The following is a 27,033-nucleotide window of genomic DNA, read 5'->3' on the forward strand; positions in this document are numbered from 1 at the left end:
TTTAAAGATTCTCTTGGGTCTGGGTATCAAGTAAATTCAATTTGGGGGGACATGAGAAAACACTGGAATGATTTAAGGCCCGTTTGGTAATACTCCCGAGAACAACTAGTTATTTTCTTTTGTTCTCACGAGCAAAAAAGAACAAAAATTCATTTGATAAATTATTTATTCTCAAGAACAAAAATCCATTTTCTTTGAAAATAGATTTGAAACATAATTAAGTAGAAAAAAAATTATTTATTATTCTCAGAAAATATTCCTAAAATCAAATCTATTTTTTTTCTTCTCTCTTCTTTTTTCTCCTCTTTCCTCTTCTTCCCTTTTCCTTTTTTTTTTCTTCCTTTTGGTCAACTACCGGCCTCGGCAATGGCCAATGAGGCACTTTGTTTGATAACCATCCAAACAGTACCTCATTCTGATTTTTTTTTTCCCAAAATCAGTTTGGGACGAGAATCGCGTTTGGTAAAAATTTTATTCCCGGAATCAAATTTGTTCCCGGAACAGATTGGGAAGAGAATCAAGAATTAAAAAAAGTTGATTCTTGTTCCGGAACAAAATTGAGAATCAAAACTCTTCCTCTTTTCTTCTTCTTCATCGACCGCCATCTCGCGATCGCCGCCCGCCACCGGCAGCCGGCCACTACCGGTCACTGGCAACTTATCCGGCGAGGTCGCCGTAGGCTCGCCCGGCCATCGATGAGGCTCGGCCTCGCCCAGAGGTGGGCCTCGCCCAATCCCGGTGAGGCCCGCGTGACCACCGGCAAGGCTCAACCTCAAGCGCGAGGCTCGCCCAACCCCGTCGATGGCCAAGCGAGCCTCGCCCAACCCCGGCGAGGCTCGCCTAGCCACCATCAAGGCTCACTCACCGCCGCGAGGCTCGACCGACGAGGGCCAACCTCGCCGAGGGCCGACGACGCTCCAATGAGGTTGCCGGCCCTTGTCCGGCTGGTTGCCGATTATTGCTAGACTAAGGAAGAAGAAGAAGAAGAAGAAGAAGAATAGGAGAAAAAAAAAAGAGGAAAAAAGGAAAAAAAAAATATAAAAATTATTTAAAAATTAAAAGAAATTGATTTAGAAACAGAATCAATTAACACGGTATTAAACGCAATTCTATTCCAGAATCAGAAATTTTGAACAGCTTACCAAACGGCTTCTTTTACTCGGGAATTAGTTCCCGAACAATAATAAAAATAATTATTTCTTGTCGAATCCGTTCTCGGGAACAGTATCGTTACCAAACGCGCCTTGACTAGCTAGACAAGAACCGGCTATGCCGAGTCACGGCAAGGCTCAGCCTCATTTAAATCTGGCAAGGCCGAGCCTCACGATGGCCAGGCGAGCCTCCGAGGAGCTCGCTGAACCTCACCCACCAATCATAGGCCATCAAGAAGGAAGAAGAAGAGAAAAGAAAAATTTTAAATTTTAAAAATTTAAAAAAAAAAAAAAAAAAATTTAAGAATCCTACTAAACACATTTTTAATCACGCATTTTTATCTCAGTATTAAAAATTTTGAATAATTACTAAACGCTTTTAAAAATCGGAAATTGTTCCTGTGCACAAAATCAGAAAAAAATCATTTCTGAAGAAAAATTATTCTTGAGGACAAAATGATTACCAAATGCGCATTTAATCTCCAACCATCATGTTCCAAATCTAGTCAAAATAAGGGCATCTTCAAAACCAACAAAAAATGACAATTCATTCTGTTACCTAGTTTATTGTAACTTTCAGTGGCAAACTAGATCATAGGTTGTAGAAGGGCGACAACAAGTCCATCCAGTCTAATCTTCCCCGGCCAAGATTTCAGAAGAAGGAACCTCTAGAAAGCAAATGCACTCATTGAACAGAGAAGATTACGACAGTTGGGAAGCGGAAGCATGATCGTAGCGTAGGATATAATTACTAATACAAAGTGAGTCAGTCATATCTTTTCATATGCATAAGACGCACTCAAGACGCAATGTAAACCACCGTATTAAGACTCTTCAGGGAAAAATTTCTTCCTCATAAGTGATGAAGGAACGGCAGACATAGTGTTCTCCGAGAAGCCACGCACACCATTAGATAACACAGAGTTTAAGTTAGTCAAAAAAAGCTTCAGAAAAAGGGCGAATACTGTAGGGGGAACGCGCTCCAATGACCATATAGTTGACGAGTTTAAACCTTCTCCTGGGTGGATCAAGGACGGGAATTGCCATTATTTCCTTGTTGATCTTCCCGGTATGGAAACCATATAATGATTTCTCTAACCCTTTTGTATGTAGTGAAACACCATATTTATATATGTAAGAGTTCGTTCTCAGCAAAGTGACAACTATTCCCACTAATTTTCTTAGAACTGTTTGCGGTGATTTATTCAGGGATTGTGATAATTATTTTTTCTCTTCCTTCCGAAAAAAAAGATGAAAAAAGAAAAGAAATAAGAGGAGATCACGAAGTTCAAGTTCTAATAAGTCTCCCATAGCTAATTAATGTAGAAGAAGAGTTTGAGATTGTTAGAATATTTAAATAATAAATCACGCCTTAAATATTCTAACACATTTCTTTTCTTGGTAATTCTATTTAATGTTTTCTATGAGATACTAGGCCATGTTTCATCCATTGGGACACCATGTAGATTTCACCAAGTATGCAGGGCGCCTTAATGAAATTTTAGAGTCTAAAGCTCTTGATTTCTTCATTCTCATTTCAGCACTACGAAAACACAATCTAGCAGCTAAAATCTATCATTAGATCTCCGTGAATCAACTAAATGATGCAATTAAAGTCATTAATTACCTCTTGAGCCAGAGCAAGTTCATCCAAGAACGATGTAACTTATCTTTTTCTGCCCATTTGGCCATGGATGACGAGATTTTACTAGTATGTCAATGAGGGTGACCACTAGAATTCTGGATTCCAACCCCTTAAATGAGTAATTTTCATTCTTGTTTGTGTGTCACAGATGACCCAAAGAAGACAGAACACCTTCTGGCACTTGAAGGGGCTAAGGAGAGATTGCAATTATTTAAAGCGGACTTGCTGGAAGAAGGGTCCTTTGACTCTGTAGTCAATGGGTGCATAGGCGTTTTTCATAGGGCATCACCTGTCTTGCTCTCAGTTGCTGACCCCTAGGTACTTGTATCTTGTCAGTTCAGCCATCCTTCGTGCCTCATACTCGTCTCTGTTGCAATGTTGTCCTTGGTTTTTACATAACTCGTTTACATTTCACTCCATTCCATTGTCCATGTATAGGGGACTTCTCTAATGATCTTGCTTGTGCTCCAGCAATCAGTTTCAAGTGATCCAACACAAGGAGTTTCAATTTTTTCTGATAGTTCCGATAGGTTCTGTTCTAAATGATTTTGTTTTCTCTTGCACAATTTAGGCTGAATTAATTGATCCTGCCCTAAAAGGCACCCTTAATGTTTTGCGGTCATGTGCCAAAGTCTCTTCTGTCAAGAGAGTGGTGGTGACATCTTCCATGAATGATTCAAACTTCGTCATGCCCGCTTTTCTTCTACAACCGTCAAGCTTCACCACGGGCAAGGCTTTGGTCATTATGTTGGACTCATTGTTGTCGGTATGAACTTTCTCAAGTAGGAATAGCTTCTCTTCTAGTTTTTCTCGAATTTAATATACTTCACATCAACATGCTTCGATCTTGAATGAAATACCGGATTTTTGCTCAAATGGATGGCACTCATGCTATCGCAATATAAAACAAACTTTTGAAAGCCTTCTATGTCCCTCTCGAGTATTATTTTGATGTATGAATGGTATCTTTCTTTTGATAAAAAAAGAAAAAGAAAAAGAGTAACAACACGTAAAATGGTAATCAAGTCTTTGAATTTAGTAACTTTTGAAATGCCTCGTTTACTCAAGAAAAGTCATGCCAACTAAATTGAAAATGAGGTAACAAAACATCTTTTTTCTCTTCTTATTATAATGGCCATTGCTAAGCCGTCGTTACGGACGAGCCTTTCCTAAAAGCCTCACGATTCATCCTCACTTTTTTCCTTTTTTCTGTTTTTGGTTTTCAAGTTGCATTGTCTGGAGCATGCCCCACGCAACTTCAAGTTCCTGGTTCTCCTGTAGCTGGATCCTCCGGAACCACAAGAATCCTTAGTTAGAATGGGAATTAGCCTTCGAATTTGGGCTCAGTCAAACTTTTAGATCTAGAGACCATGCATGCGGCCGTGGCTCCGGACGTGGAACTCATGGCTGCAAGTTTTAGATTTGATGCCATGACCGTGAGCAATGAGGGCTCATTCGGCGCCGTCGGCCAGATCTCAAGAGCTGACCAAAAAGACGCAAATTAAACTTTAAAAAAATTCAAAAATTCAAAACTTTTTTTAAAAAATTTGAAAAATGCTAAAAATTCAAAAGTTTTCACAAAATTCAGGAAAATGTTGAAAAAATTCAACAATTTCCAGAAAATTCAGAAATTCATAAAAAGTAAAAATCATAATTCTTAAATATTTAGAAAATCCAGAAAAATGTTTAAAAAGATAAAAAAAAATTGAAAAATTGAAAAATCCATAAAAATGAGAAAGTTCCAAAAAAAAAAATAAAAATAGTAAAATTCCTCGAAAAGCTTATAATTAGTCTTTCGGGTAATTTTGTCCTAAAAAGTGGAAGCCTTTCAATCTAAGACTTATTTTTAAGTAGAATTATTTTTTTGCAATTCTAAGACTTATTTTTAAAATATCTCAATGATTTTTTTTTTGAGATATTGAATCATAAATACAGCTTTATATCTATTTTATGTGGTTTCCATGGACATACGGACTTAATTATAGCTTTCCCCCCGGGTAAAAGAGTATCAGTGAGTAATTCAATTACAAAATAGCATCTCAATCATACATAACGTATGGCCACATCATGTAATAAAAAACTTAGGTGTAACACCATTAGATAACACAGAGGTTAAGTTAGTCAAAAAAACCTTCAGAAAAAGGGCGAATACTACAGGGAGAACGTGCTCCAATGACCATATAGTCGACGAGTTTAAACGTCATAAGAACGCTTTAAGTGCCATAACTTGGTACAAAGAGACACTTAAGTGCCATAACTTACGAAAATAACACTTGCCACATTCAAAGAAAAACGGATCACTTAAGTGCCACTTCGGCCAAAGTCCGGCCAAAACGCTGACGTGTCAATTTTTTGGTGAAGCGAGTGCAAAACGATGCCGTTTTGCATGTTGACGTGGTCAAATAATGCAAAAACGTTATCGTTTTGGGCTGACATGGTAAAAAAAATAATATCAAAATTAATTAAATTAAATTTAAAATTAAATTTAGTTAAAATATTTAAAGATAATAATTTTAATATTAAAAAATTAAAAAAAAATTAAAATTTAAAAAGGGGGGTTGGAGGCGGTTGAGGGCTGAGCCCTTAGTCGTCGCCGTTGGGAAGGGTTGGCAACGGAGGGGGAGGGTCGGCGGGGTCGCCGGCCCGGCGGCGAGGGCTCATGAGCCCTTGCCCGGATCCGGCGAGGGTCGGTGGCCCTTGCCTGGCCGGGCCAAGGGCCGCCGCCTACTAGGGCTGGTCACCCGAGGTCGCCGGCCCCGGCTAGGGCTCGCGACCCCGGCCGACCCTCCCTCCTCTGCCCCCCTCCCTCGCCGCCTCCCCACATTTTTTTTAATATTAAAATTATTATTTTTAAATATTGTAACTAAATTTAATTATTTTTATATTATTTTTTTACCACGTCAGTCCAAAATGACGCCGTTTTTGCATGATTTGGCCACGTCAGCGTGCAAAACGGCGTCATTTTGCACTCGTTTTGCCGGGAAATTGACATGTCAGCATTTTGGCCGGAGTGGAACTTAAGTGATCCATTTCTCTCCGATTTTGGCACTCAAGTGTTACTTTCGTAAGTTATGACTCTTAAGCTTCCCTGTGCCAAGTTATGGCACTCTAGAGGTCCACGTGTCAGTTTAAACCTTCTCCTGGGTGGATCAAGGACAGGAATTGCCATTATTTCCTTGTTGATCTTCTTGGTATGGAAACTATATAATGATTTCTCTAACCCTTTTGTATATAGTGAAACACCATATTTATATACGTAAGAGTTTGTTTGTTTGTTTTTTTTTTTTTTTTTGTGACCTAGGGAACCTCGTAAACCGACTGCCGGCGAGCAAACCCTAGGGGAGCGACTGCAGGACCCACCACTATAGTACTCAAGGTAAGAATCCCTAACGACGCCTCTGGGATTCGAACTTCTCCCATTCGTGAGGGGGAGAGAGCCCAAGCCAGCTGCGCCGCTGCGGACGGTGGTTATTTATGTAAGAGTTCGTTCTCAGTAAAGTGACAACTATTCCCGCTAATTTTCTTAGAATTGTTTGCGGTGATTTATTCAGGGATTGTCATAATTATTTTTTCTCTTCCTTCCGACAAAAAATGTGAAAAAAGAAAAAAAAAGAGAGAGGAGATCACGAAGTTCAAGTTCTAATAAGTCTCCCATAACTAATTAATGTAGAAGAAGAGTTCGAGATATTGCATCTAAAATGATTTTCTTAAGGTGTTAGAATTCCCTCGAAGCCCACCCTGATGATGGGTTTTGATCTAATCTTTCCTTATTCCAAGATAGAAGAAATCAAGATCCAGACCGATAGCACCAATCACGTAAGAGTCAGCGGAGAGAAACTGACGAAAGACAACAAGTACATTTACATCGAAGAAACCTTCAAAGTTCTAGAAGACTCGGACATCCAGAAGAAGGTGGAAGACTTGAAGATGGACTTATCACCGTGACAACGCCTAAGCAAGCTACAATTGTGGTGGAGAAGGAAGAGACCGAACACCATGAACAAGACTAGAACAAAGAAAACCACGACGAAGCCCCCAAGCCACCTGAGAGCGAAAGAGGGAGAAAATCTAGCAGAAAATGTTGCTACCGTGACGAGATCATCAAGAAATGGGGAAGAGAGAAGCATCTTTAGGAGCGTAGTGAAGATGCTTAACAGGAACAGCGGGATTCATCAGTTCCTTTTTAGAATTCTCTCGGGTTTGGGTATCAAGTAAATTCAATTTGGGGGGACATGAGAAAGCACTTGAATGATTTAAGGCCCATTTGGTAATACTCCCGAAAACAACTAATTCTGTTCTTTTGTTCTCGGAAGCCATAAAAAAACAAAAATCCATTTGATAAATTCTTTATTCTCAAGAACAAAAATCCATTTTTTCTTCGGAAATAGATTTGAAACAGAATTAAGTAGAAAAAAAAAAATTTATTTACTATTCTCGGGAATAATTCCTAAAATCAAATCTATTTTTTTTCTTCTCTCTTCTTTTTTCTCCTCTTTCCTCTTATTCCTTATTCCTTTTCTTTTTCTTCCTTTTGGTTGGCTGTCGACCTCGACCATGGCTAGTGACTAGCTAGACGGGAGCCGGCTATGCCGAGCCACGGTGACGCTCGGCCTCACTCAAATCTGGCAAGGCCAAGCCTCACGGTGGCCAGGCAAGCCTCCATCGAGCTCACTGAACCTCACCCAGCCGATCGTAGACCACCAAGAAGGAAGAAGAAGAGAAAAAGAAAAAGAAAAATATAAAAAAATTAAAAGAAACAAAAAAATTTAAGAATCCTACTAAATGTATTTTTATCTTGGAATTAAAAATTTTAGACAATTACTAAACGATTTAAAAACTCAGAAATTGTTCCTGGACACAGAATCAGAAAAAATCATTTCTGAACAAAAATTATTTCTGAGAACAAAATGATTACCAAATGCGCCCTTAATCTCTAGTCATCATGTCTCAGATCTAGTCAAAATAAGAGCACCTTCAAAACCAACAAAAAAAAAATGACATTCATTCTGTTGCCTAGTTTATTGTAACTTTCAGTGGCAAACTAGATCTTAGGTTGCAGAAGGGCGACAACAAGTCCATCCAGTCTAATCTTCCCCGGCCAAGATTTCAGAAGAAGGAACCTCTAGAAAGCAAATGCACTCAGTGAACAAAGAAGATTACGACAGTTGGGAAGCGGAAGCACGATCATAGCATAGGATATAATTACTGATACAAATTGAGTCATTCATATCTTTTCATATGCATAAGACGCACTCAAGACACAATGTAAACCACCGTATTAAGACTCTTCAGGGAAATATTTCCTCCTTGAATCTTCAGGGAAATATTTCCTCCTTGAATCTTCAGGGAAATATTTCCTCCTTGAATCTTCAGGGAAATATTTCATCCTTGACTCTTCAGGGAAATATTTCTTCCTTGACTCTTCAGGGAAATATTTCTTCCTCGCAAGTGATGAAGGAACGGCAGACATATTGTTCTCTGAGAATCCAAGCACACTAACCAGCCCAGAAAGGTACTTTAACTCAGTATCGCCTTCAGCTCTCATGATTTGCCGAAACATTTCCCCTTCAGCCTTCATGTTTGCTGAAACCCTCGGTCCAAAACGAAAAACAAAACTTGCAGTTAACTCAAATATGATGCAGATAAAAATACACTTTTACATGTGGTGGTGTATCTACTATGAATTCAAATTTAAATCTTTGACATATAGCCTCTTAGAGCTGCAAATGACATGAGGTCCAGTATCACTAACAATTTCAAAATTTCACAATGTTGAAAAATTATCTAGAATCAACTGGCAAATGAAATTTGAAGGTTACCAGCATATTCTTCATTCATAACCAGCTTAACAAGCCCATCCAGTTCAATGCCAACGATCAATGTTTTCACAATCTCGTACCCATAGTCAGACATAGCCTACAAAATTTAGGGAACTACAGCTCAGATTATCTCTCATAATTATATATAGAAGTCTAGAGTGGACAACCTTTCCGAGTACCTTTACCCAAATTAAAAAAAAATAAAAATAAAAAAATAAAAAACCTTTCCGAGTTCATCTTTAACAGCTTTGTCAATTTCGTTCTTCCGCTCATAAGCATCACCCAAGTTTAGTTTTGCAACACCAGCTCGGATCACTGGAATGATTGAAACAACAAAATCAGGGATGCAATATTTGTTGCTTACTCAAAGTGTTAATTGAAGGACTAAAGTGTGTCACTTGCACACGAAAATCGTACAAAATTGTTCCAGTATTATATTTGTACTGATGCAATGAAATTCATTTGGCATATACCATGGATCACATTGGTCTGGATCCTACTCCTCACGTCGCTAAGCTTGTAAAAGGCATCATATGCTTTGTCTGCAAGGGCTCGATATTGCACAAATGCAACAACATTGATAAACACATTGTCCTGTGAGAAATATCTCGTCAGGTCTTTACCTATTCAAGCATTTACTAGTCAATTGGTAACAAGTGACAAGCTGCCATACCAAAAAACTGAAACGAGAAAGGAAATTGACAAATTCATCAACATTCACTCTAAATTCACAAATTATTCGAAATACATCAATAGACCGGCACTAGTACTTCTCGATAAACCCATGAAAGCTAGTTTAATTGAGAAAATGTAGTTCTCATGATTATTCGAGCACAGGATGTTCAAACAGTGATGTGCTGATTTAAACATTTTTTGTTTCCCACTAAGATGACTATTGGTGCAGTTGTGTATAGCGAAATCCTCTAGAATGTAATCTAAATGTCGATAGAAATTTGCACAAAACTTTGCAAGGCAAATCCACGTGATTGAACAAACCTTGGTCTTGGCTTTGCAATTCACATCCAACTGCTGCAATCGGAGTGAAAGATTGCCAGCTCGCTGATATCCGAGAATCCAAGGAAGAAAATGGCACCCAGGTTCCAGTACTTCTTCAAACTTGCCAAATCTCTCCTTAATAGCTACTGTGGACTCGTCAACTTGAATGCAACAGAGGTTACCCATCTTATGTCTTTCAATTGGATCCTTGGAAGAAGAAAAACACAACATTACTTCTATGTCCTGACTCCTATGAGTCCAGGAACGCAAAATATCCAATGCCAAGCAGAACATAAAAAAAAAAAAAAAAAAAAAAAAAAAATTGAAACAGGAAAAAGCTCCAAAATTCATACACCTCAAGCAAAATAAAATCACAACGAGAGAAAGAGTTCCGTATTATTCAGAGAAAGAAGATCAATAAATTAAAGGAACAGAGAAAGAATGCCATAACCATTGGACAATTCAGCAATACAAGAAAAGTTTACACTACAGGAAGGAGATGTAAGCGACAGGACTCTAGCACACCAAGCACACAAACGAGGGAGGGAGGAGGTTAGAAACAGTAACTATGCGGAAGATGGATGGAAAAATGACTGGAGGAAGATGAAATAAGAATTGCAAATTTTAAACATGCACACGCACACACAGAGAGACAAGGAATTACATTTTTCAGTAGCAAATCGGCACGGAATGGCTTGGAGTAAGATAGGATTGGGAGACTTCTTTAAGACCAGAGCAGATGCTGTTGTTAAATGCTTTCAAATACAATGTTCAGTATTAAGATCGAAACGCGAAACACTTTCGTTGATGAACATATTAAAAACGTAGTTGAGCATCTAAGCTGTAACCTCGCTGTAACCTCATAACAAAGATAATAAATTGCATTCCATGCGAAGAAGAAACTGTTCTTGGTCGGACCACCATACATTCACGTCAGAGTATTTCCTTGAAACTCTACTACCGGGCAACTTCACTTCTTCAGTTCGAATTGTTCCCGATACTTTTCCACGTTAACGAGATTAAAGTCATAAATTAGAGGCACCAGCGCACTTACTCGGTGCAGACCGCGGAATCGCAAACCCAACAACTTCTCCACATCAAATTACACCAAGAAACAACGGACAACGATCAAGAAATCGAGCACTTGGTGCCCACCATTCCAAAAGAGGAAAAAACAGGAATTCCTCTGGCGAGTGGGGTTCTGAAGATTCCGAGAAAACCACATGGAGACTGAAACGTCGAGAGAACAAAGACCGAAAATTTACCTTAATCGTCTTTCCTTCGTGGCTGTGTCAGCGACCGTACAAACCCTAAGGAGGTTCTCCTTCGTGGCTGTGTCAGCGACCGTACAAACCCTAAGGAGGTTCAGAGCGTGGGGAGACAGGAAGTAGTTGACCTAGAGACAGATTCACTTTACTCTGGCGAAGGAGATATAAGCGTGTCGGTAGATCAACCGGGCTGGGAGATTCTGTGGATTGAAAATGAATTTGAACAAATTCAAGATTGGTTGCACATCTACGAACTAATTTGAATGATACTTATCAATAAATTTAAAAAGGGATTTTGATATATTATCTTAGGGACATTAAGACGCAACGAAATTGTTTTGAAATTAGGAAAAAAATTGTAATCTCAATTTCGAATCATGGGAAATTCATGTGATAATGTTATACTTAGAAAATTTAAGATTCTTGAAAATTTATCTATATGACCGTATGAGACGACTTTCGCAATCCTTGTGATCTATCACGTAATACTTTTATTCCTATCACATTCATTGCCTCTCCAATATCCTTCATTTCAAAATTCTTAAAGAGAAACTTCTTGATTTCATGTGACAAATCAAGATCATTAGTAGTAAGTAAAATATCATAAATATATAGAACTAGAAAAATAAATTTGCTCCCATTGACCTTCATATATATACATACATATATACATACGTACGTACACCAACCAACAGTGTTTTTCTTAAACCCAAATGAAGTTATGTTTTTATTAAACTTATTAAACCATTGTCAGGAAACTTTTTTAAGTCTATATATTGATTTATTTAATTTATACATCGTGGCTTCCTTTTCTTTAATTGAAAAGCTCTTGCGTTGATTCATATAAACTTCTTTTTCTAAATTCCCATTAAGAAATGCGGTTTTGACATCCATTTAGTATGACTCTAAATCATAATGAGCCATCAAACCCATATTGATTCTAAGTAAGTCTTTCTTGGAGATCGATGAAAATATCTCCTTATAGTCAATGCCATCTTTGTAAGTAATTTATACTGTTTGATATTGCCTTTTGAGTCACGTTTGTTTTTAAAAAAAACCCATTTATGTCCAACCTTTTTACGTTGTTTAGGCAATTCAATATGGTCCCAAAGTTGGTTTTGATGTATAGATTTCAACTCTTCTTTCATAACATTAAACCATTTATTAGAATCTTCATATTCCATGGCTTAAGAAAATAAACCTAGATCATTTCTAATTCTTAAATCAATTTCTGACTCTTGTGGATAAACTACAAAATCATTGGAAATATTCTGTCTCCTTTCTTGTTGAGATATTCTTAATACTTTTTCTTGCGGTTCAACTACTGTAGGTTTAATGTCGACATCTTTATTATGGAGTGTTTGATCATTCATTTCTTGATTATTGTTGGGTTGAACTATAATATCAAGAACAACAGCGTTAAAAGTCTTGGGTATCTAAACTTCCACCCTTACTTCTTCAATATAAGCTTCATGCATTCTTTCACTACCGCTTATGTTGCCACCTAGTATTTCTAAATTCAACAATTCTCGTACTATGATTAAAATAATAAAATTTACACTCTTTGGATTTCTCTACATAACCAATGAAGTAACCATTGGTCGTTCTTAAATCCAATTTCTTTTTACGTGGATTGTAAATTCGTACTTTTGCTGGATAGCCCCAAACATGTAGATATCATAAACTAGGTTTCCTTCTTTTCCATAATTCAAAGGGAGCTTTTGAAATTGCCTTACTAGGAACTATATTTAATAAATACATAGAAGTCTGTAATGCATACATCTATAAAAATAAGAGTAAAGATGAATAACTTATCATAATCCTAACAATTTACATTAAAGTACGATTATGCTGTTTTGCTACACGATTTTCTTATGGTGTACCCGACATCATATATTGAGCACAAATGCTGTGTCTTTCAAGGAATTTAGCAAATTGACCCAGATATTATCCTAATTCATCATATTTTCCATAATATTTACCACCTCTATCCGACCTTACTATTTTCACTTTTTTTTTTTTTTTTTATCTAATTACCTCTCAACCTCTTAATATACATCTCAAATATATTCACTGATTGAGATTTAGCATGTAATAGATAAATACAACCATACTGTGAAAAATCATCAATAATGGTGATAAAATAGTTTTCTCCACCAAAAGATAGAATATCAAAAGAACCATATATAGGATTTTAAGAAACTCTGTGCTCTTTGTGGCACTTTGTTGGTGCGTTTTGTTTGTTTGCTTTTAATATGATCAATATACACTCTAAGATTAGTAAAATCCAAGTTTGAAATAATTTCGTTCTTTGCTAATCTTTACATTCTTTCCTTAGATATATGACCTAAATGTTTATGCCACAAGCAAAATTCTCATCTACTACACCTCGTTTAGTGCCACCATGATGAAGTAAGGTTATTAATGTCTCAACAAAAGCATTATCAAGTTTAAACTTGTAGATACCATCACATAAAGTTTTAGTTTCAATAAAATCATCATTCTTAAAAAAACTAAAAGATCAATAACCAAACTTACAAGAAAATCTTGTTACATTAAGTCTTGACAAAGAAACTAAATTGTAAGAAAATGTCGGTACATAAAGGATTTGAAACAAATGTAAATAATGCCATGTATCTAAGACTAAATGATAAGTGCCAAAGCCTTCAACTTGAGTGTTGACACCTAAATTTTGGTGACCCTAGTCATTCATTTATTGCATAGAAAATTATGGAGTAATTTTTAACCCCTAAACAAAAATATTAGAATTAAATTGTATAACATGTGGTTTTAAGAGCATTTTTTTTCTTATTGCATTTATATTGGACTAGTGATGGATTGATTTGACTTGATGGTTTCAAACTTTTATTTAGTGAGTTGCATTTACAAGGAAGAGTCCTCACGCAAGAACTTGGGGGGAGGGCTAAAGAAAGACCTCATTTTGTCTCAATAGGTCAACAAAAAGTGAGGTCTTCTCTGACAAGGTGCACAAAGAGAGAGGATGTGAAAGAGAGAAAAGTTAAAAAAGGGGAGTTGTCTTCTTCCAATGGGGGTCTTTGAGCATCAAGCTCAATGTTTGTAACTTCGCCGTCCGCGGTTGTCAATCCTTCATCGACCGTTGCCTGCTATTGTCCCGACTGTCATCATTGCTATTGTCTCGACTGTCACCATTGCTACCGCCCCTAGTGTCGCCGCACTTGCTCCCATTGCCGACGCCTACAACCTGCTACGGCCTCCCTTCTTCCGGCAAACTCCCTTCTTCCACTGCATGCGTCTGCTATTCCTCTATCGATTGCCGCTGTTGCTCAACCAAGCCTACACCCGTGCCACCGCTGCTATTGCCGACCAACTTGACGCCACGCCACAATGTTCTCGCGACCTAGCGTACCTCCCTATTGAGCTGCAGGTTCCTTTAGCAGCGAAGCATCCAGTTTGGTGTATTTCAGCTCGTGATCCATCCAACAACAAAGTTGTGGCACCATCCTCCATTGTTAACTGTTACCTGCTGAATCGTGAGTCTTTGCACCTAGCCACGCTGATTCCTGGGTTCCTTGGCGTGCTCAACCTTACAAAAACCTACTTTGCTAGACTTTGCTTAGCCTTGTGGAGTCCAGACAACCCCTCTGGCATTGTTGGGTTCACGTCAATATCGGTGGCATTCTAGTTTCAGTAGTCCCCCTCGTTGAGAAGTTCTGCTACCTGAAGGCCTGTCCGCGGATCGTACCGAGAGCCCCCACTGAACTCACTCCTTGCCGTTGCATCCCGTTTTGCAATCAAATAATCCAAACAAGGTAATTTTATTGAATCAAATTCCATCTCAATATTATTTCCTAAATTGGAATATTTGATGGTAATAATGATTTCATTGAGACTTTAAGCATTATCCAATAGGATTTTTTGGAAAAAAATCATTGTAATTACTAATTTAATCCGTAAGACTTTAGATCACTTTTTAAATTATTTTGATTTTTTTTTGCACATCAATATGTTTTAATTTTAAAATCATTATAATTATTAATTTGATTCGTGAGACTTCAGATCAATTTTTCAACTATATTGATTTTTTCTTGCATGTTGTATTGTTTAGGATTAGAATAATTGTTAATTTAATCCATAAGACAATTGATTATTTTTTTCAATTATTTTAACCCTTTACTTGAATTCTCGACGAATATCTTTAATAGGTTTGATATAATGCTTATATTTGGAAATTGCTTGTTTTGGAAAACACCCGAAATAATCAAATTGTGTATTAAATATGATAGTTTCCTAAATTAGGATTGCATGTTAGAATATGTAGGATTTCTAGATAACATTGTCTAGTTTGAATATGATTGCATGTTTGGATAATTTTAGAATAGATTTGAATGGATTCTAGATAGCATTTTCTTTCATAAATAGGGTACTAGATAATGCTTGCATGTTTAGAAAATGTTGCTTTTTAAAAATATTTTTCTAAAATATGATAGGATTTAGGTCAAATTAATCCCTAAACTAGATTAGATAACTATTCATTTTAGATAGTTTAATTAGGGATTTTATTAATTTCAAATTTTAGAATAAAAATACAAAAACAACTCATGCGTGTCATATAAGTTTATATTTCAAGACAAGAGAACCCAAAAAATAAAAATAAAAAATTGCTTTGGTGTGCTTAATTCTTTTGATGCAATTTATTCGATTCATTAAGTGTTTAATAATGGTTGTGCACCTGCATGGCAACCCCATTGCATGATAGTGATTTAGGCTAAAACCAATCCAGACTGCTTGCAAAGATATTTTGAAAAAAAAAATGATATCGAAAGGGTATTAGAGAAATCTAATATAATTAAGTCCTCGTACCCAAATTCTCCAATTTGTAAGAGTAAAATAATTCTTCTGTTATTTTACTTATATGTCAAATCTACCTATTATAAACTAATTAGTAGTGGCTCATAAATAAAATTCATTTGCATGTTAAAAACTTGAATCTAAGTTGTGAATTAGTATGGGCTTAGAAGAACCCAAGCTAAGTATAGGTTTAGTAGTCCATTAGCCAAACCCTAAGTGCTGCACCCGAGGTTAGGTTGCAACATGGAGCCTTGTTTCTATTCCCCGTGAGACTTTATGGTTTAGATCGTAAGAAATCATTGCATCGTATTTGACACACTAAAGGTGGCATAAGAATCAATCCATTAAGTATTATGAGAAACTTCAATAAAGCTTGATTCAAAACATACTAAGTCACAAGACTTATTTTTCTTTTCGAATCACGCTTTAGACAATCTTTTTTCAAGTAGCTAACATCATTACAAAAGTGACACGTAATAAGATTGTATTCCTTTTTGTGGATTTGAAAAGCCATAGAAGATTTATTCATGACGTGTAATCATATCTTCTTGCTCCTTCCACCTTTTCTTTTGGAATTCTTTTAAGTTTCTTGATAACTTAGGAAATTGTGGCACCCCTTGATGCCTCCTGATCCGTTCGGATCACCACAAGCACTACTCTCTTGTTCTAATTAGTAAACCACTATGATACCATTTATTTATAGCATGTCCATAAATCCTGGGGGTTAATTTTTTTATTTTTTTTAAATTGTCCCAGCGCAGTTCATATAACAGAAGCATAATCTAATCTCCCTATCCCATCTCCAGACAAACAATAATGCAATGCACACCAACTATTCATCATATAAAATGATAAAGCCGAGTCACTTTTATTTACATAATCGCGATGGACATCTCGAGTCGGTACAGCAAAAGGCCAAGGCTTTTAACTATGCTCGGCTAACTCGAAAGAACACGACCTTACATTTGACGTATACATCCATCCATCATCTAGTGTCTGCTTACCAAAAAGTGTCGTCCTCCACCAGCCATATGCTCGATCACACCCAACCCGGTGCATCAGCCGGAGGCGGCGGCAGCATCTCTATCATCACTCCATCACGCTGGACATGAACAGACAAAAACTCCTGGATAACAGGGCCATCAGCAAGACCCACATCGTACATAACCAAGACACAGACTCGGACAAACACCAGACCAGGTACACTAACACAGGAATGCTCCGTGCACTCCACCTCAACATTGGATGGCAATCCATAGTAAGTACCACGCGCGACTGGTAGCAAAGGCATCTTTCAATTTGAAATGTTAATCCCCAAAGGGGTGAGTACAACCACTCAGCAATAAAGATCCACCAAACTACACAATGCATCAGACAGAACAATCAATGTATCATAGATAAAGCACATGTCATTCATGCATTTGAGCATACCTCACCTTACAACCATGCATATATCACCATACAACGTGCATATGCCACTATGCACTTGTACTTATATCATCAAGCAGCCATGCATATTTCATCATACAACGTGCATATACCATCATACACTTGTACATATATCATCAAGCAGCCATGCATATATCACCATGCATTTCATGCTTGCATTTCCATGAGGTTCATTCCATGCCATATGCACACATCCATGCGCATGATTCAATTTCCAATTTTATCTTTCAAAAGGATCTCATTTCATTCATTTTTTTTTTCAGGGACCAGTGTTTGCATCCCTCATTTATCGCTCGCACCCAACCTGGCATTGCGAGGAGCCTCCGGCACACACCTCCGGCATCCGGCACACACCTCCAGGCATCTCATACCTCAATTGACATCACGAGGTATCCCCCCGGCACACACCTCCAGGGCTTCCGGCACACACCTTCGGGTATCCCGACACTTCCGTGGAATCCGGCTCACACACTCCGGGCATCCCGACACTCTCGGGGCATCATTGGCTCACACCTCTGACGGTATTCTCATCATCATGCTTTATTTTTTTTATATATATATGTATCACATTATCAACATGGCATATGATGTGATGGTAACAAAGGTCTAATTCAGCTCTTGATATTATATATCATGCCAAATTTAACCACATATGCAGCAAAATAAATCACTCAAGACATTGTATCACATAGAGCAAATTCATTTATTTTTGAAAATGCAGTAATTTTCGGATAAAAACAGAATACATTCCTTTAGTTAAAATGCTTGAAAAATTAATAAACGGTCTTAATAAATTATAAAAATTTGACATGTTATACAAAAGATCTAGAGGAAAATATTTCATGAAGGACACTTCACCAAAAGAACATCATACAATTTGGTACAGTCCATGTAACACAGCCTTTATAATTTCGAAACATTGCCATACACAGTTTCATTCACAAATTCGATAAAAATCCTAAATCAACTCCAAAAATTCTGAAATTATGATATGTTATAGAAAAAATCCAGAATTAAATATTTCATGAAGAACTAGAAATAAAATTCGTGATAGATTAAAAATTATAATAACCATAACCGTCCATAACCCTCGGCATCGAATTCCAGATCTAACCATTTCGAATAAAACTTGTTTCACCAACCTAAACTCATTCATTTCCCTTAAAATTTTATTATATTACTTCTAAACATGTCATATTCAACTTTCATTAAGAACACGAGATCAAATTCCAATCGGATAATTTTATAAAATTTACAGAATCACACTAGGTCAGTATTGCGATTTCCAGATCTAACGTCTTCAAAGAAAAATAGTTTCATCAGTCTATACTTGTTCATTTATTCTGAAATTTTGATATGTTTCTCTCCATGAAGTCCTCTATAAATTTTATCAAGAAGTAAAAGTGAGATTCCAACTAGAAAATCACATGCAGCTCACAAAATCATCAAAGGCCGGACTGCCTTTCTAGAAAACAGGATGCTAGGCCAACCTACTTCTCCCCAAAGCTTCGAAACTCATCACTTCTATCACCACCGAAGTCTACCATTCGTCGCAACATACATCACAGTAAGCAAATGGTAGGTTAATGGACTCTACTTACCTCAGATTCAAAGAAAACACAGCAAGCAAACGGAGGGGCAAGGCGGCTCGACGGCGGGACTCGGCGCACGCACAGCAGTGACAGACTCCTTCTTCCCTTCTCTCTTCCTCTCTTCCTCGCACACGAAAGCTCTCTCTCTCTCTCTCTCTCTCGATCGAAAACCCCCTCTCCTAATCCACCTCTCCTCTTTTCTTCCCCCTCAATGATTTGCAATCATTTGGTTTTTGCATGGCCTCTTACACTTGGCTAATCTCCTTAGCCACTTGGCCAATTTGCCATGCAACTGGTTGGGCTTAATGGGCCGGGCCTCTTCCCTTCGGTAGACGGTAACAGCAGCCCCTTTTGGGCTTCATGGGCTAGGCTTGTTGGGCCGGTCGCATAGGGGAAACAGTGGGCTGGTCTTGGGCTTAAGAAAATCAACCCATTCTTCTTTAATTTTTCCCCATTTAATCATCACCTAAGTATACACCTAATTTACCAATTCATATGGCCATAATATTATGTAACATAATTTAATAAATTCCCAACTTATAAAGTGCACGGCCAAGATAAGGAATTAAGTATGAACTGTACTAAAAAGTACTTATTTACGTTCATTCCCAAGGTCCTTAACTTTGCTACTAAATTCGTCATCTCAAGAACATGTTCATGCATGGTATGTGAACTATTATACTTTGTGGTGGTCAAAGTATCCATTAATATACTAGCAAGTGACTTATCAGCGGTTCGAAAATAATCTTCCACAAATTTCATAAATTCCTTAAAAATGTTAGTCTTGGAAAGAGTAGTATTTAAGTTATTTGCAACTGTTATTTGAATGAATACTAAACATAATCTGTTCGATCTTTCCCAAGCTTTATGAAAAGTCTTTTTATTATCGCCACTCTCATGAGTAATAGCAGTTGGTTTCTCAACTTGAATTGCCAAATCAAGATCCAAGACACCTAGGTGCAACTAGATTTGTTCACTCGAATCAGAGAAATTCATTCCATTGAACAAATGAACAAATGAAGCGTGCGAATGACCATTGAACAAATGAACAAATGAAGCGTGCGAATGAAGTAAAACAGGTACAGATACTAGAAATATGCAAGAAAATACTCATACATTAATGCTTGGGAACATCGCATGATCAGATTCAAACTAAACGATACACATACATCACAGTTCTCATTTGGGCAATCCTATGATATACTCATATACATTAAACCATAATGATGCGAATAACTTTAATTTTGTAATTAGAAATATATCTCATTAAAATTTATTTGCTATCTTTGAACATACAAACAAATTTAACAAAAAATATTAATTATCAACTATTATGTCCATGCATTATAAGAAATTGATTAACCTATGGGTTAATCCCTAAATTCTTATAATAAATGAACTTCAATATACCCATGACATCAATAATGATATTAACATATCAATTTCAATCATAGCATTAATTAATTATGGATAATTGAATAAAATAATTCACAAAATAAAAAATTTAAAATACTTAGAGGTTTGACCACTTTGGTGACTAACAAATGATTCTTAGTTGAATTTTTAATGTTGTAAAGCATAAACATTCATCAAATTGCACCCAAAGGCAAACCGTTATTAGACCATAAGGGCAAACCTGTAAAATAATAATTTCGGAGGGGCAAAATGGCAAATAATTAGCTAGGACAAAATCATAATTATCCAGCAAATAGGGGCAAAAAGTAGATAACCATAAGGAGAGCAGAACCATAATTGTGCAACACGGAGATTGGCATTAACTTAAATAAGTGTAGAGGGTAAAATCGTAATTAAACCCGCTAAGGGGCAAAAAGGTGAATAATAGGTGGAGGTCAGCAGGTAAAAACATAATGGGGCTCCATAGGCGCATGTACACGCCTCACTAGGGGTGAGCAGCGGTCTAGGGTCGACCCTGGACCGACCCTAGACCGGCCCAACCCTGCCGGTCCTGGTCCGGTTCCCAAGGGGACTGGGTCGGTCCTTGGTCCTGAAATTCCAAGACCAACACTGTGCGGATTGGTCCTCGGTCCTAAGAGTTTTTGGTCGGTCCAACCCTGGACCCACCCTGTATATTATATTATATTATTTATAATTCTTTTATATACTCAAACCTAAGTAAAATGTCTGTTATGTTATATTAAGATATTCTATCAATAGCACTAATAGTAATTTCAATTTAAAATTTTTGTTGAGTATTAATTATGTGTCGTTTGTTTTGTTTTCAGGTGTTTAGAAGTTTAAGTGAATTAACAAGATGTGAAGTTATATATTCATGGTTTATATTAAGTATTTTGAACTTTTTATGGTTTAATTGTATTTTACTAATGAATTTGAGCTGCACTTTGCTTTTCAATTTGTGTCAAATGGCAGAAGTTTTTGAAGAGTAGAGTAGTATTGCAATTGCTACGGTGATTTGCTACATGATCAAATGCAAGAAAACGCTTTTGCATATGGTTTTATGAATATTAAAGATAGATGACTACAAGAACTTTCCATCTTGTCTCATGTCTCGATAAGCGGTTAGCAGGTACAAAATTTCTATTATTGTGTCATCTTAAATTTGCTAAATATGTATTGGTATTTATAGTTTAGTTGCACAATGCCACATTGTCGATGGATGTGTAATTTGAATGTGTAGGTTTGCGTTTTTAGGGAGTATAAAAAATAAGACGAAAAAAATTATCGATCGGTCTCGGGTTAACCTGGAATCGGACCGAACCCATTGGGTCGGTCCGGTCCTTGGTCCCAGGCTCATTAGGGTCGGTTCTCGGTCCTAAAAATTGAGGACCGACACTGTACAGGTTGGTCTTAGAGTTAGGGGGTGGCCTAGACCAACTCGGACCATGCTCACCCCTACGCCTCACCCCTGCACACACCTACACTGCAGTGTGCACGCTAGGCACATGGCATGTGGATTCCACGCATTCGACCGTCCAGTGCGAGCGAGGGGCGCGTGGGGGCACGTGGATTCCACGCGCCTTCATCCTCTTCGCACCTCTTCGTCAATTTTCTTCACTTTCGCCTTGTTTTCGCCTGTTTCCTTTCATTATTCGGGTTTCCTCCGACAACCCTTTCAAAAACAATTCAACGACAGCAAATAACAAGAAAAAGACTAATGTCATTCGATGAATCTTCATCCATAAACCATAAGATTTCAATAAGCGAAAAAAATTATGAAATATTAAACCACGCTTTGATACCAATTGTAAGCATATAACATAATTCTATAACACGGAAAATACAAAACACAAAATTTTTAATCTTTATGATTTTCACGATAAGAAGGATAAAGACATACATTTGTCCATAATGAAATTTTCAAAGTATTTGTTATGAAAAAACCGAAAAGATGAAGAAATCCAATTTCTCTCATTTAACCCACTTTTCCTAAACGTATTCTACTTGATAGATGATAAAATAAAATATTCTTTTCACGTCTCACGTCGTAAGTGAAGAGAGGACCATATTTTACTTATATAAGGTTGTCAAGGGTGCTTTTCATCAAAACACATTCTACCTTGATGCATTTTCATAAGAACCCTAACTTGCTCATTGTTGCGACCAAATTTTTGGGGTGCACCACATAGGATCTGGCTAATAGATTGTTAAGTCTAGACTTAACTCGGGCTCTTCCAAGCCCATACCAATTCGCGACTTAAGTTCAAATTTCTTAACATATAAATGGATTTTATTGCCACTAATCAGTTTATGGTAGGTCGATTAGATACCTAGATAAAATAATGGGAGAATTACTTTACTTCTACGAACCAGAGACTTTGGGTATAGGGACTTGGTTACACTAGACTTTTCTAATACCCTTTTGGATCAATTTCTTTTTATTTAAAAAAAAATGTTTTTGCAGGCAGTTTGGATTGATTTTAAATCTATTTCCCTAACATGTGAGGTGATCATGCGGGCGCGCAATTTATCAATTTAACACTCAAGAAAGCAAATAAAAAAAATGCAAGATTTACCTCGTAGCAACAAAAGCATTAGCGTTGTTAAATCAGAATTCACATCATCAACCCTAGGTATGATTTCTAATTAACACGCATTTTTTTTTTGTTTTCTTTTAATTAATGAGAATCATGCTTTATGCAATGCAATATAACTAAATGACCTAATTTTAATGATAGGCAATTTCTAATTAAATGAACCTAGCAACAATCACTAAATGATATTTATTTCATAAATCTAATTATATATGACATGCACATAATATTTTTTAATTTTTTTCTTAAAAAGAATGCAATCTAACCTAGGGATTGAAACTAATTTATCCTAAGTCATTTTTTGGTATTTTTTTTTATGAAATTCGAAATTAGGAAAAATGTGAAAATTATCTAGCTAAATTAAGATTCTATCCCAGTTATATTAAGGATTAGATCAGGCTAAACCCTAATTTAAACCAAGATATTATCTTAACTTAGCAATCTCTATCATAAGATACAGCCTATCTAAATCAATCTAAACTTAAAATGAAATATGTGATTTTATCCTAATGTGCAAGGATGCCCTAATTCTACATGACATATGCATGATGATTTTTTGTTTTTTTTTTTAATTTAATTTCAAAATGTCAAATAATTAAACATGCAGTTTAAGCTAATGAAACAAAAATCTAACATCCTAAATTTATGTCTTTTTTTTTTTTTTTTCTGACAATTCATGATAAATAAAATGCTTAACCAAAATATGCAAATAACCCTAAGGGTGCGTTTGGATGGGCATTTAGAAAGCCTATTCAACCCCCAAAGCCCCTTCAGCCAAAATAAGGGTGTTTGGCAATCTCCTTGAAAGAGCTTTCAAATAAAAGTGAGTCATTAGAAATGCTGAAAGCCCAAGGCTGGTAGGGACCAGCCTTAAGAGGACAAATAAGACAGAAGAGATGGATTACTAGATGAGGATACCGTGATGAGCTATTTATGTTCTTTTGGACGCCATGAAGACTTCTCGCAAAAATATTTTCCTCATTTATAAATTATGACTGTTGACGCCATAAAAAAAATTAAAAATCTAAGTTATTAAATAACAGTGTAAAATTACTTGAATTTCTTACTATTTAATGTTGTCAACACTGCTTATTTTAGGATTTTCTCTATATAAAAAAATTAAATAATATATATATAGTCAGGGTTGGTCCAGGTTGGACGGACTCTTAACTCTTAAAACCAAGAACTAACCTGCACAGTACTAGTATAGGAATCCTAGGATTAAGAACCGACCTGTTTTCCTTGTGAATGGGACCAGGACCAGGGTTGGGTCGGTCCAAGGTCGGTCCTGGGTTGACTCTAGACCGATCACCCCTAGCTCACAATATATCTACCTTGGTGGGCTTCTATTTCACTAAAGGAAAGCAATAATAAGTTTTTTTTTTTTTTAAACACTCGTTGGTCGTTAACATGGCTATTTCCACATTTATCTTGGTAAAGGTCGACACAATTACATTCACTATGAGGCCACTAAGAACAATTGCATTCAACTTAAAGATGCTCGTTTTTCTTAAGCCATGTAGATGTGTTACTGTTTAATGCATAAAAGAAACAAGAATACTCAATTTGATTATTGTAGGACAGCCTTGTATAACATGACCTAAAAAAAGGTCATGTTATGATCATTTCCGATGAATAAATACCTTCTTATTTGCATTCTATTGAAGCAAAAGGTGTATGATTCTGCATAATTTTACACAATGTGATCTGAAGAATGTGACAAATAGTCGATCTAGTCCCTCTAATTCCACCATGATCTGCATTCTGCCAACTAGAATATACTTTTGGAGAGAAACTATAAGTTCTTTGATGGACTTGAGTTAACTCAAGACTTTCGCTCACCTGAGTGCGTTCACAGTAGAGTTAGCATGAAAATAGGAGAGACTGAATGTGCTATTTTCGCAGCTGCAGAGATGCAGAGAGAACTGGAGACCATTACTGGAGAAGTGAGAAGAATTAAAGTCCTTTACTTCCACAGGCATGGCTGCGGGACTGGGGGCGGGGTTGAGCAGCCCCACCTATTCTGTGCCTATCATGGCAGCAGCAATGACCTTCTTTTCAAAGGTTCAACATCGCTTCCAATCCCTTTTTTGGGGTCGTCTGCTACCACTAGAAATTGTACTACGTATTTAGCTTACACGTACTTGCATTAACCTTCTTCCCTCTTTTTTCTCCTCAATATAGATATTAAGAGGTGGCTTGCGGATTTGAGAGGAAGCCACTTGACCTGGGCCTTCTCTTGGTCCTACAAAAGGTCAATTTACACCTACTGCCCAGACCGACTATTGGTTTTAATTGCGAAAAATTTGGGGGATGGCCCATCTGAAGAATCAAGACTGCTGACTATTAATTGGTTTGGCTGAAAATGCAGGAGGTACAAGATGGGATATATCTGGCAAGACGTACTGGATGACGATCTTTTGATGCCTATATCTCGTAATGAATATGTACGTCCTTCAAGGATGTGAAAAAGTTGCTCTTTCTTCATCTGTTACCCTACTCACTTTCATGTTCTTTTCAGTATCAGTTTATCCTTCCTGGATCGGTAATACCAAGTGACCTGTAGCCATAATTAAAAAGTGCAATTTTTAGATCATGTTCAGTTTCTCCTTCCATTTCTCTCTCTAAACATTCTATTCTGATGTTTATTCTGTTGTATGCCCTAAACATATTTCTTAAAAGAGTCTTGTTTATGCGACGATGAAGCATCCACTGGTAATAATGTATCCAGTTCCAGAGAAGAAGTCAGAGACAAGTACCCCCATTCCTCGCAGACAGAATCACCCACATTACTACAACAATGCCCTCTCCCCAGCTCAGACACATCAACGTTGACCATCATCAAATCAGTGCATCTCGAGGATGATGGGAAGCATTCTGGTGTGAGTGAACCCAACAACCATAGTCACTGTAATATTTCTTTCAAATTTGGCTTGCTACGTAAGAAAAACATGGAGAATTGTGAGAGGATCACTGGAGGGATGGCTAGAACACCTGTTTCTTCCGTTTCAACCTTGTCATCTGCTCAAACTCCATTAACAGAGAGCAAGAGGCGTTATAAGGGAACATCCCAAAAGTTCAGGAATCTAATTACATGTGGTGCCACAGATACAAACGATGCAGTCTTGGTGATGATTGATTAGGTTGAAAAGAATACTAGCTTAAGGCAGGATTTTAACATTGAAAGGTCATCTCAGATATGGAGGGCAGATGGATTAGGAGGGTCTCGCAGGACCTCAAATACTTATTGGGGTTCTGGGAAAGGGCGACAGGAACCACGTTGCCATCCATGGTAATGTCTACTTATCAACTCTCTCTGCCTGACTGTATGACATGCATTTATGCACGTCTTTGCTTGCAAAAGTCCGTTTGTTCATATAAAAGAAATCAGAAATAGCTGCTCTGCTGCAGGAAAAGCTATGATCGGGTCAATGGCTGGAACAGAAGCAAGAAGCAGAAGGATGCTTATAAGCCCATTTCAATGCCTAATTGCTCGTAAGTGACTCAGTTTATTTCATCATCCCTTGTTATATAATACCAGATAACGATGGCTTTTTACCGAGATAGAGTCGGGTTCCTTTTTTGGTTCTAATTATTATGTTTCTTAAGGAGCAGAAACCCAAATTTACTTGTGTCTAAGATTAACGAGTGCTCATCCTTTGATTAGCATTTGGTCTTATGGCTGATTAAAGGGCAGCGTCCAATTTTACTCTGCATCAAAACTCATAAAGAGAAACCCTGCACTTCATTCTTTGAACAAGCTTCTCTCCTGTCACCTTTTTCTCCTATCCAGTTTGGACGAAGTGCCAAAGAGGGATTGCGGTTCTGCAAATCAACAGTTAGTGCATTGCATCCCTAAATGGAGCAAATAGGCGAGTTTTACATGCTGATTTTCTCCTACTTTGATTTTCGTGAAGAAGTTCAGAGCATCATTAATAAAAATCAATGTCAAATCAGGACGGTGGTCACTGAACAATTATTCAAATTTGTATTTCTAATTCTAGCTCCGATTCACTTTTAATTGAGTCATTCACTCGCCCGGGCAGTTCGCCCTTATTCCAACTCATCAGACGCTCATTCATTGAGACACAACTGAGGGACTCTCTTGCATTCATGCTACATACCCACACAGACTAAAAATGGTCACTCACACTTGTGCCCACAAAGGGCTACACCTCAACCTATTCATAGGTCATGGAGGTCAACCTGATCATCTGACTTTCCCTTGGTGCAAATATCCAGCATTCTGGATGGCCGATAAAGCCGACAGATA

The 27,033-nt window shown here is 37.2% G+C and overlaps 2 protein-coding genes across 3 annotated transcripts; one reads left to right on the forward strand and one right to left on the reverse strand.

Annotated features, from left to right (window-relative positions):
* Positions 1 to 1,753: 1,753 nt before the first annotated feature.
* LOC104431077 (hypersensitive-induced response protein 1-like) lies at positions 1,754 to 11,076 on the reverse strand. Of its 2 annotated transcripts, XM_039316723.1 has the most exons (8): positions 10,966 to 11,076; positions 10,877 to 10,920; positions 9,612 to 9,818; positions 9,089 to 9,209; positions 8,839 to 8,930; positions 8,616 to 8,712; positions 8,293 to 8,379; positions 1,754 to 2,058 (listed from the first exon to the last, which is right to left on the reverse strand). In XM_039316723.1, exons 3-8 carry the CDS (start codon positions 9,795 to 9,797, stop codon positions 1,976 to 1,978), a joined length of 666 nt encoding a protein of 221 aa, XP_039172657.1. In that variant the 5' UTR covers positions 9,798 to 9,818; positions 10,877 to 10,920; positions 10,966 to 11,076; the 3' UTR covers positions 1,754 to 1,975. The 2 variants fall into 2 exon arrangements, with proteins under 2 accessions (XP_039172657.1, XP_039172656.1); XM_039316722.1 differs by lacking the exon at positions 1,754 to 2,058 and having other exon boundaries at positions 7,792 to 8,379.
* A 13,552-nt stretch (positions 11,077 to 24,628) lies between these two features.
* On the forward strand, positions 24,629 to 25,903 carry LOC104455990 (protein UPSTREAM OF FLC). The gene is made up of 5 exons (XM_010070677.1): positions 24,629 to 24,824; positions 24,945 to 25,014; positions 25,132 to 25,196; positions 25,282 to 25,305; positions 25,443 to 25,903. The coding sequence occupies exons 1-5, from the start codon at positions 24,629 to 24,631 to the stop codon at positions 25,901 to 25,903; spliced, it is 816 nt and encodes a 271-aa protein (XP_010068979.1).
* Positions 25,904 to 27,033: the final 1,130 nt, after the last annotated feature.

The sequence above is a fragment of the Eucalyptus grandis genome, chromosome 7 (assembly GCF_016545825.1).
Source record: "Eucalyptus grandis isolate ANBG69807.140 chromosome 7, ASM1654582v1, whole genome shotgun sequence".
Classification (NCBI taxonomy): domain Eukaryota; kingdom Viridiplantae; phylum Streptophyta; class Magnoliopsida; order Myrtales; family Myrtaceae; genus Eucalyptus; species Eucalyptus grandis.

Bases quoted from the DNA above. Each gene is read 5' to 3' on its own strand.
- LOC104431077 (XM_039316722.1), bottom strand. From the start codon at position 9,797: ATGGGTAACCTCTGTTGCATTCAAGTTGACGAGTCCACAGTAGCTATT. The intron at 8,931-9,088 runs GTATATGCCAAA...CAATCATTCCAG, and splicing joins CCAGACCAATGTGATCCATG to TGATCCGAGCTGGTGTTGCA. The intron at 8,713-8,838 runs GTTTTTTATTTT...TAAATTTTGTAG, and splicing joins TTAAAGATGAACTCGGAAAG to GCTATGTCTGACTATGGGTA.
- LOC104455990 (XM_010070677.1), top strand. From the start codon at position 24,629: ATGAAAATAGGAGAGACTGAATGTGCTATTTTCGCAGCTGCAGAGATG. The intron at 25,197-25,281 runs GTAATGAATATG...TGTTCTTTTCAG, and splicing joins TCTTTTGATGCCTATATCTC to TATCAGTTTATCCTTCCTGG. The intron at 25,306-25,442 runs GTAATACCAAGT...ATTTCTTAAAAG, and splicing joins AGTTTATCCTTCCTGGATCG to AGTCTTGTTTATGCGACGAT.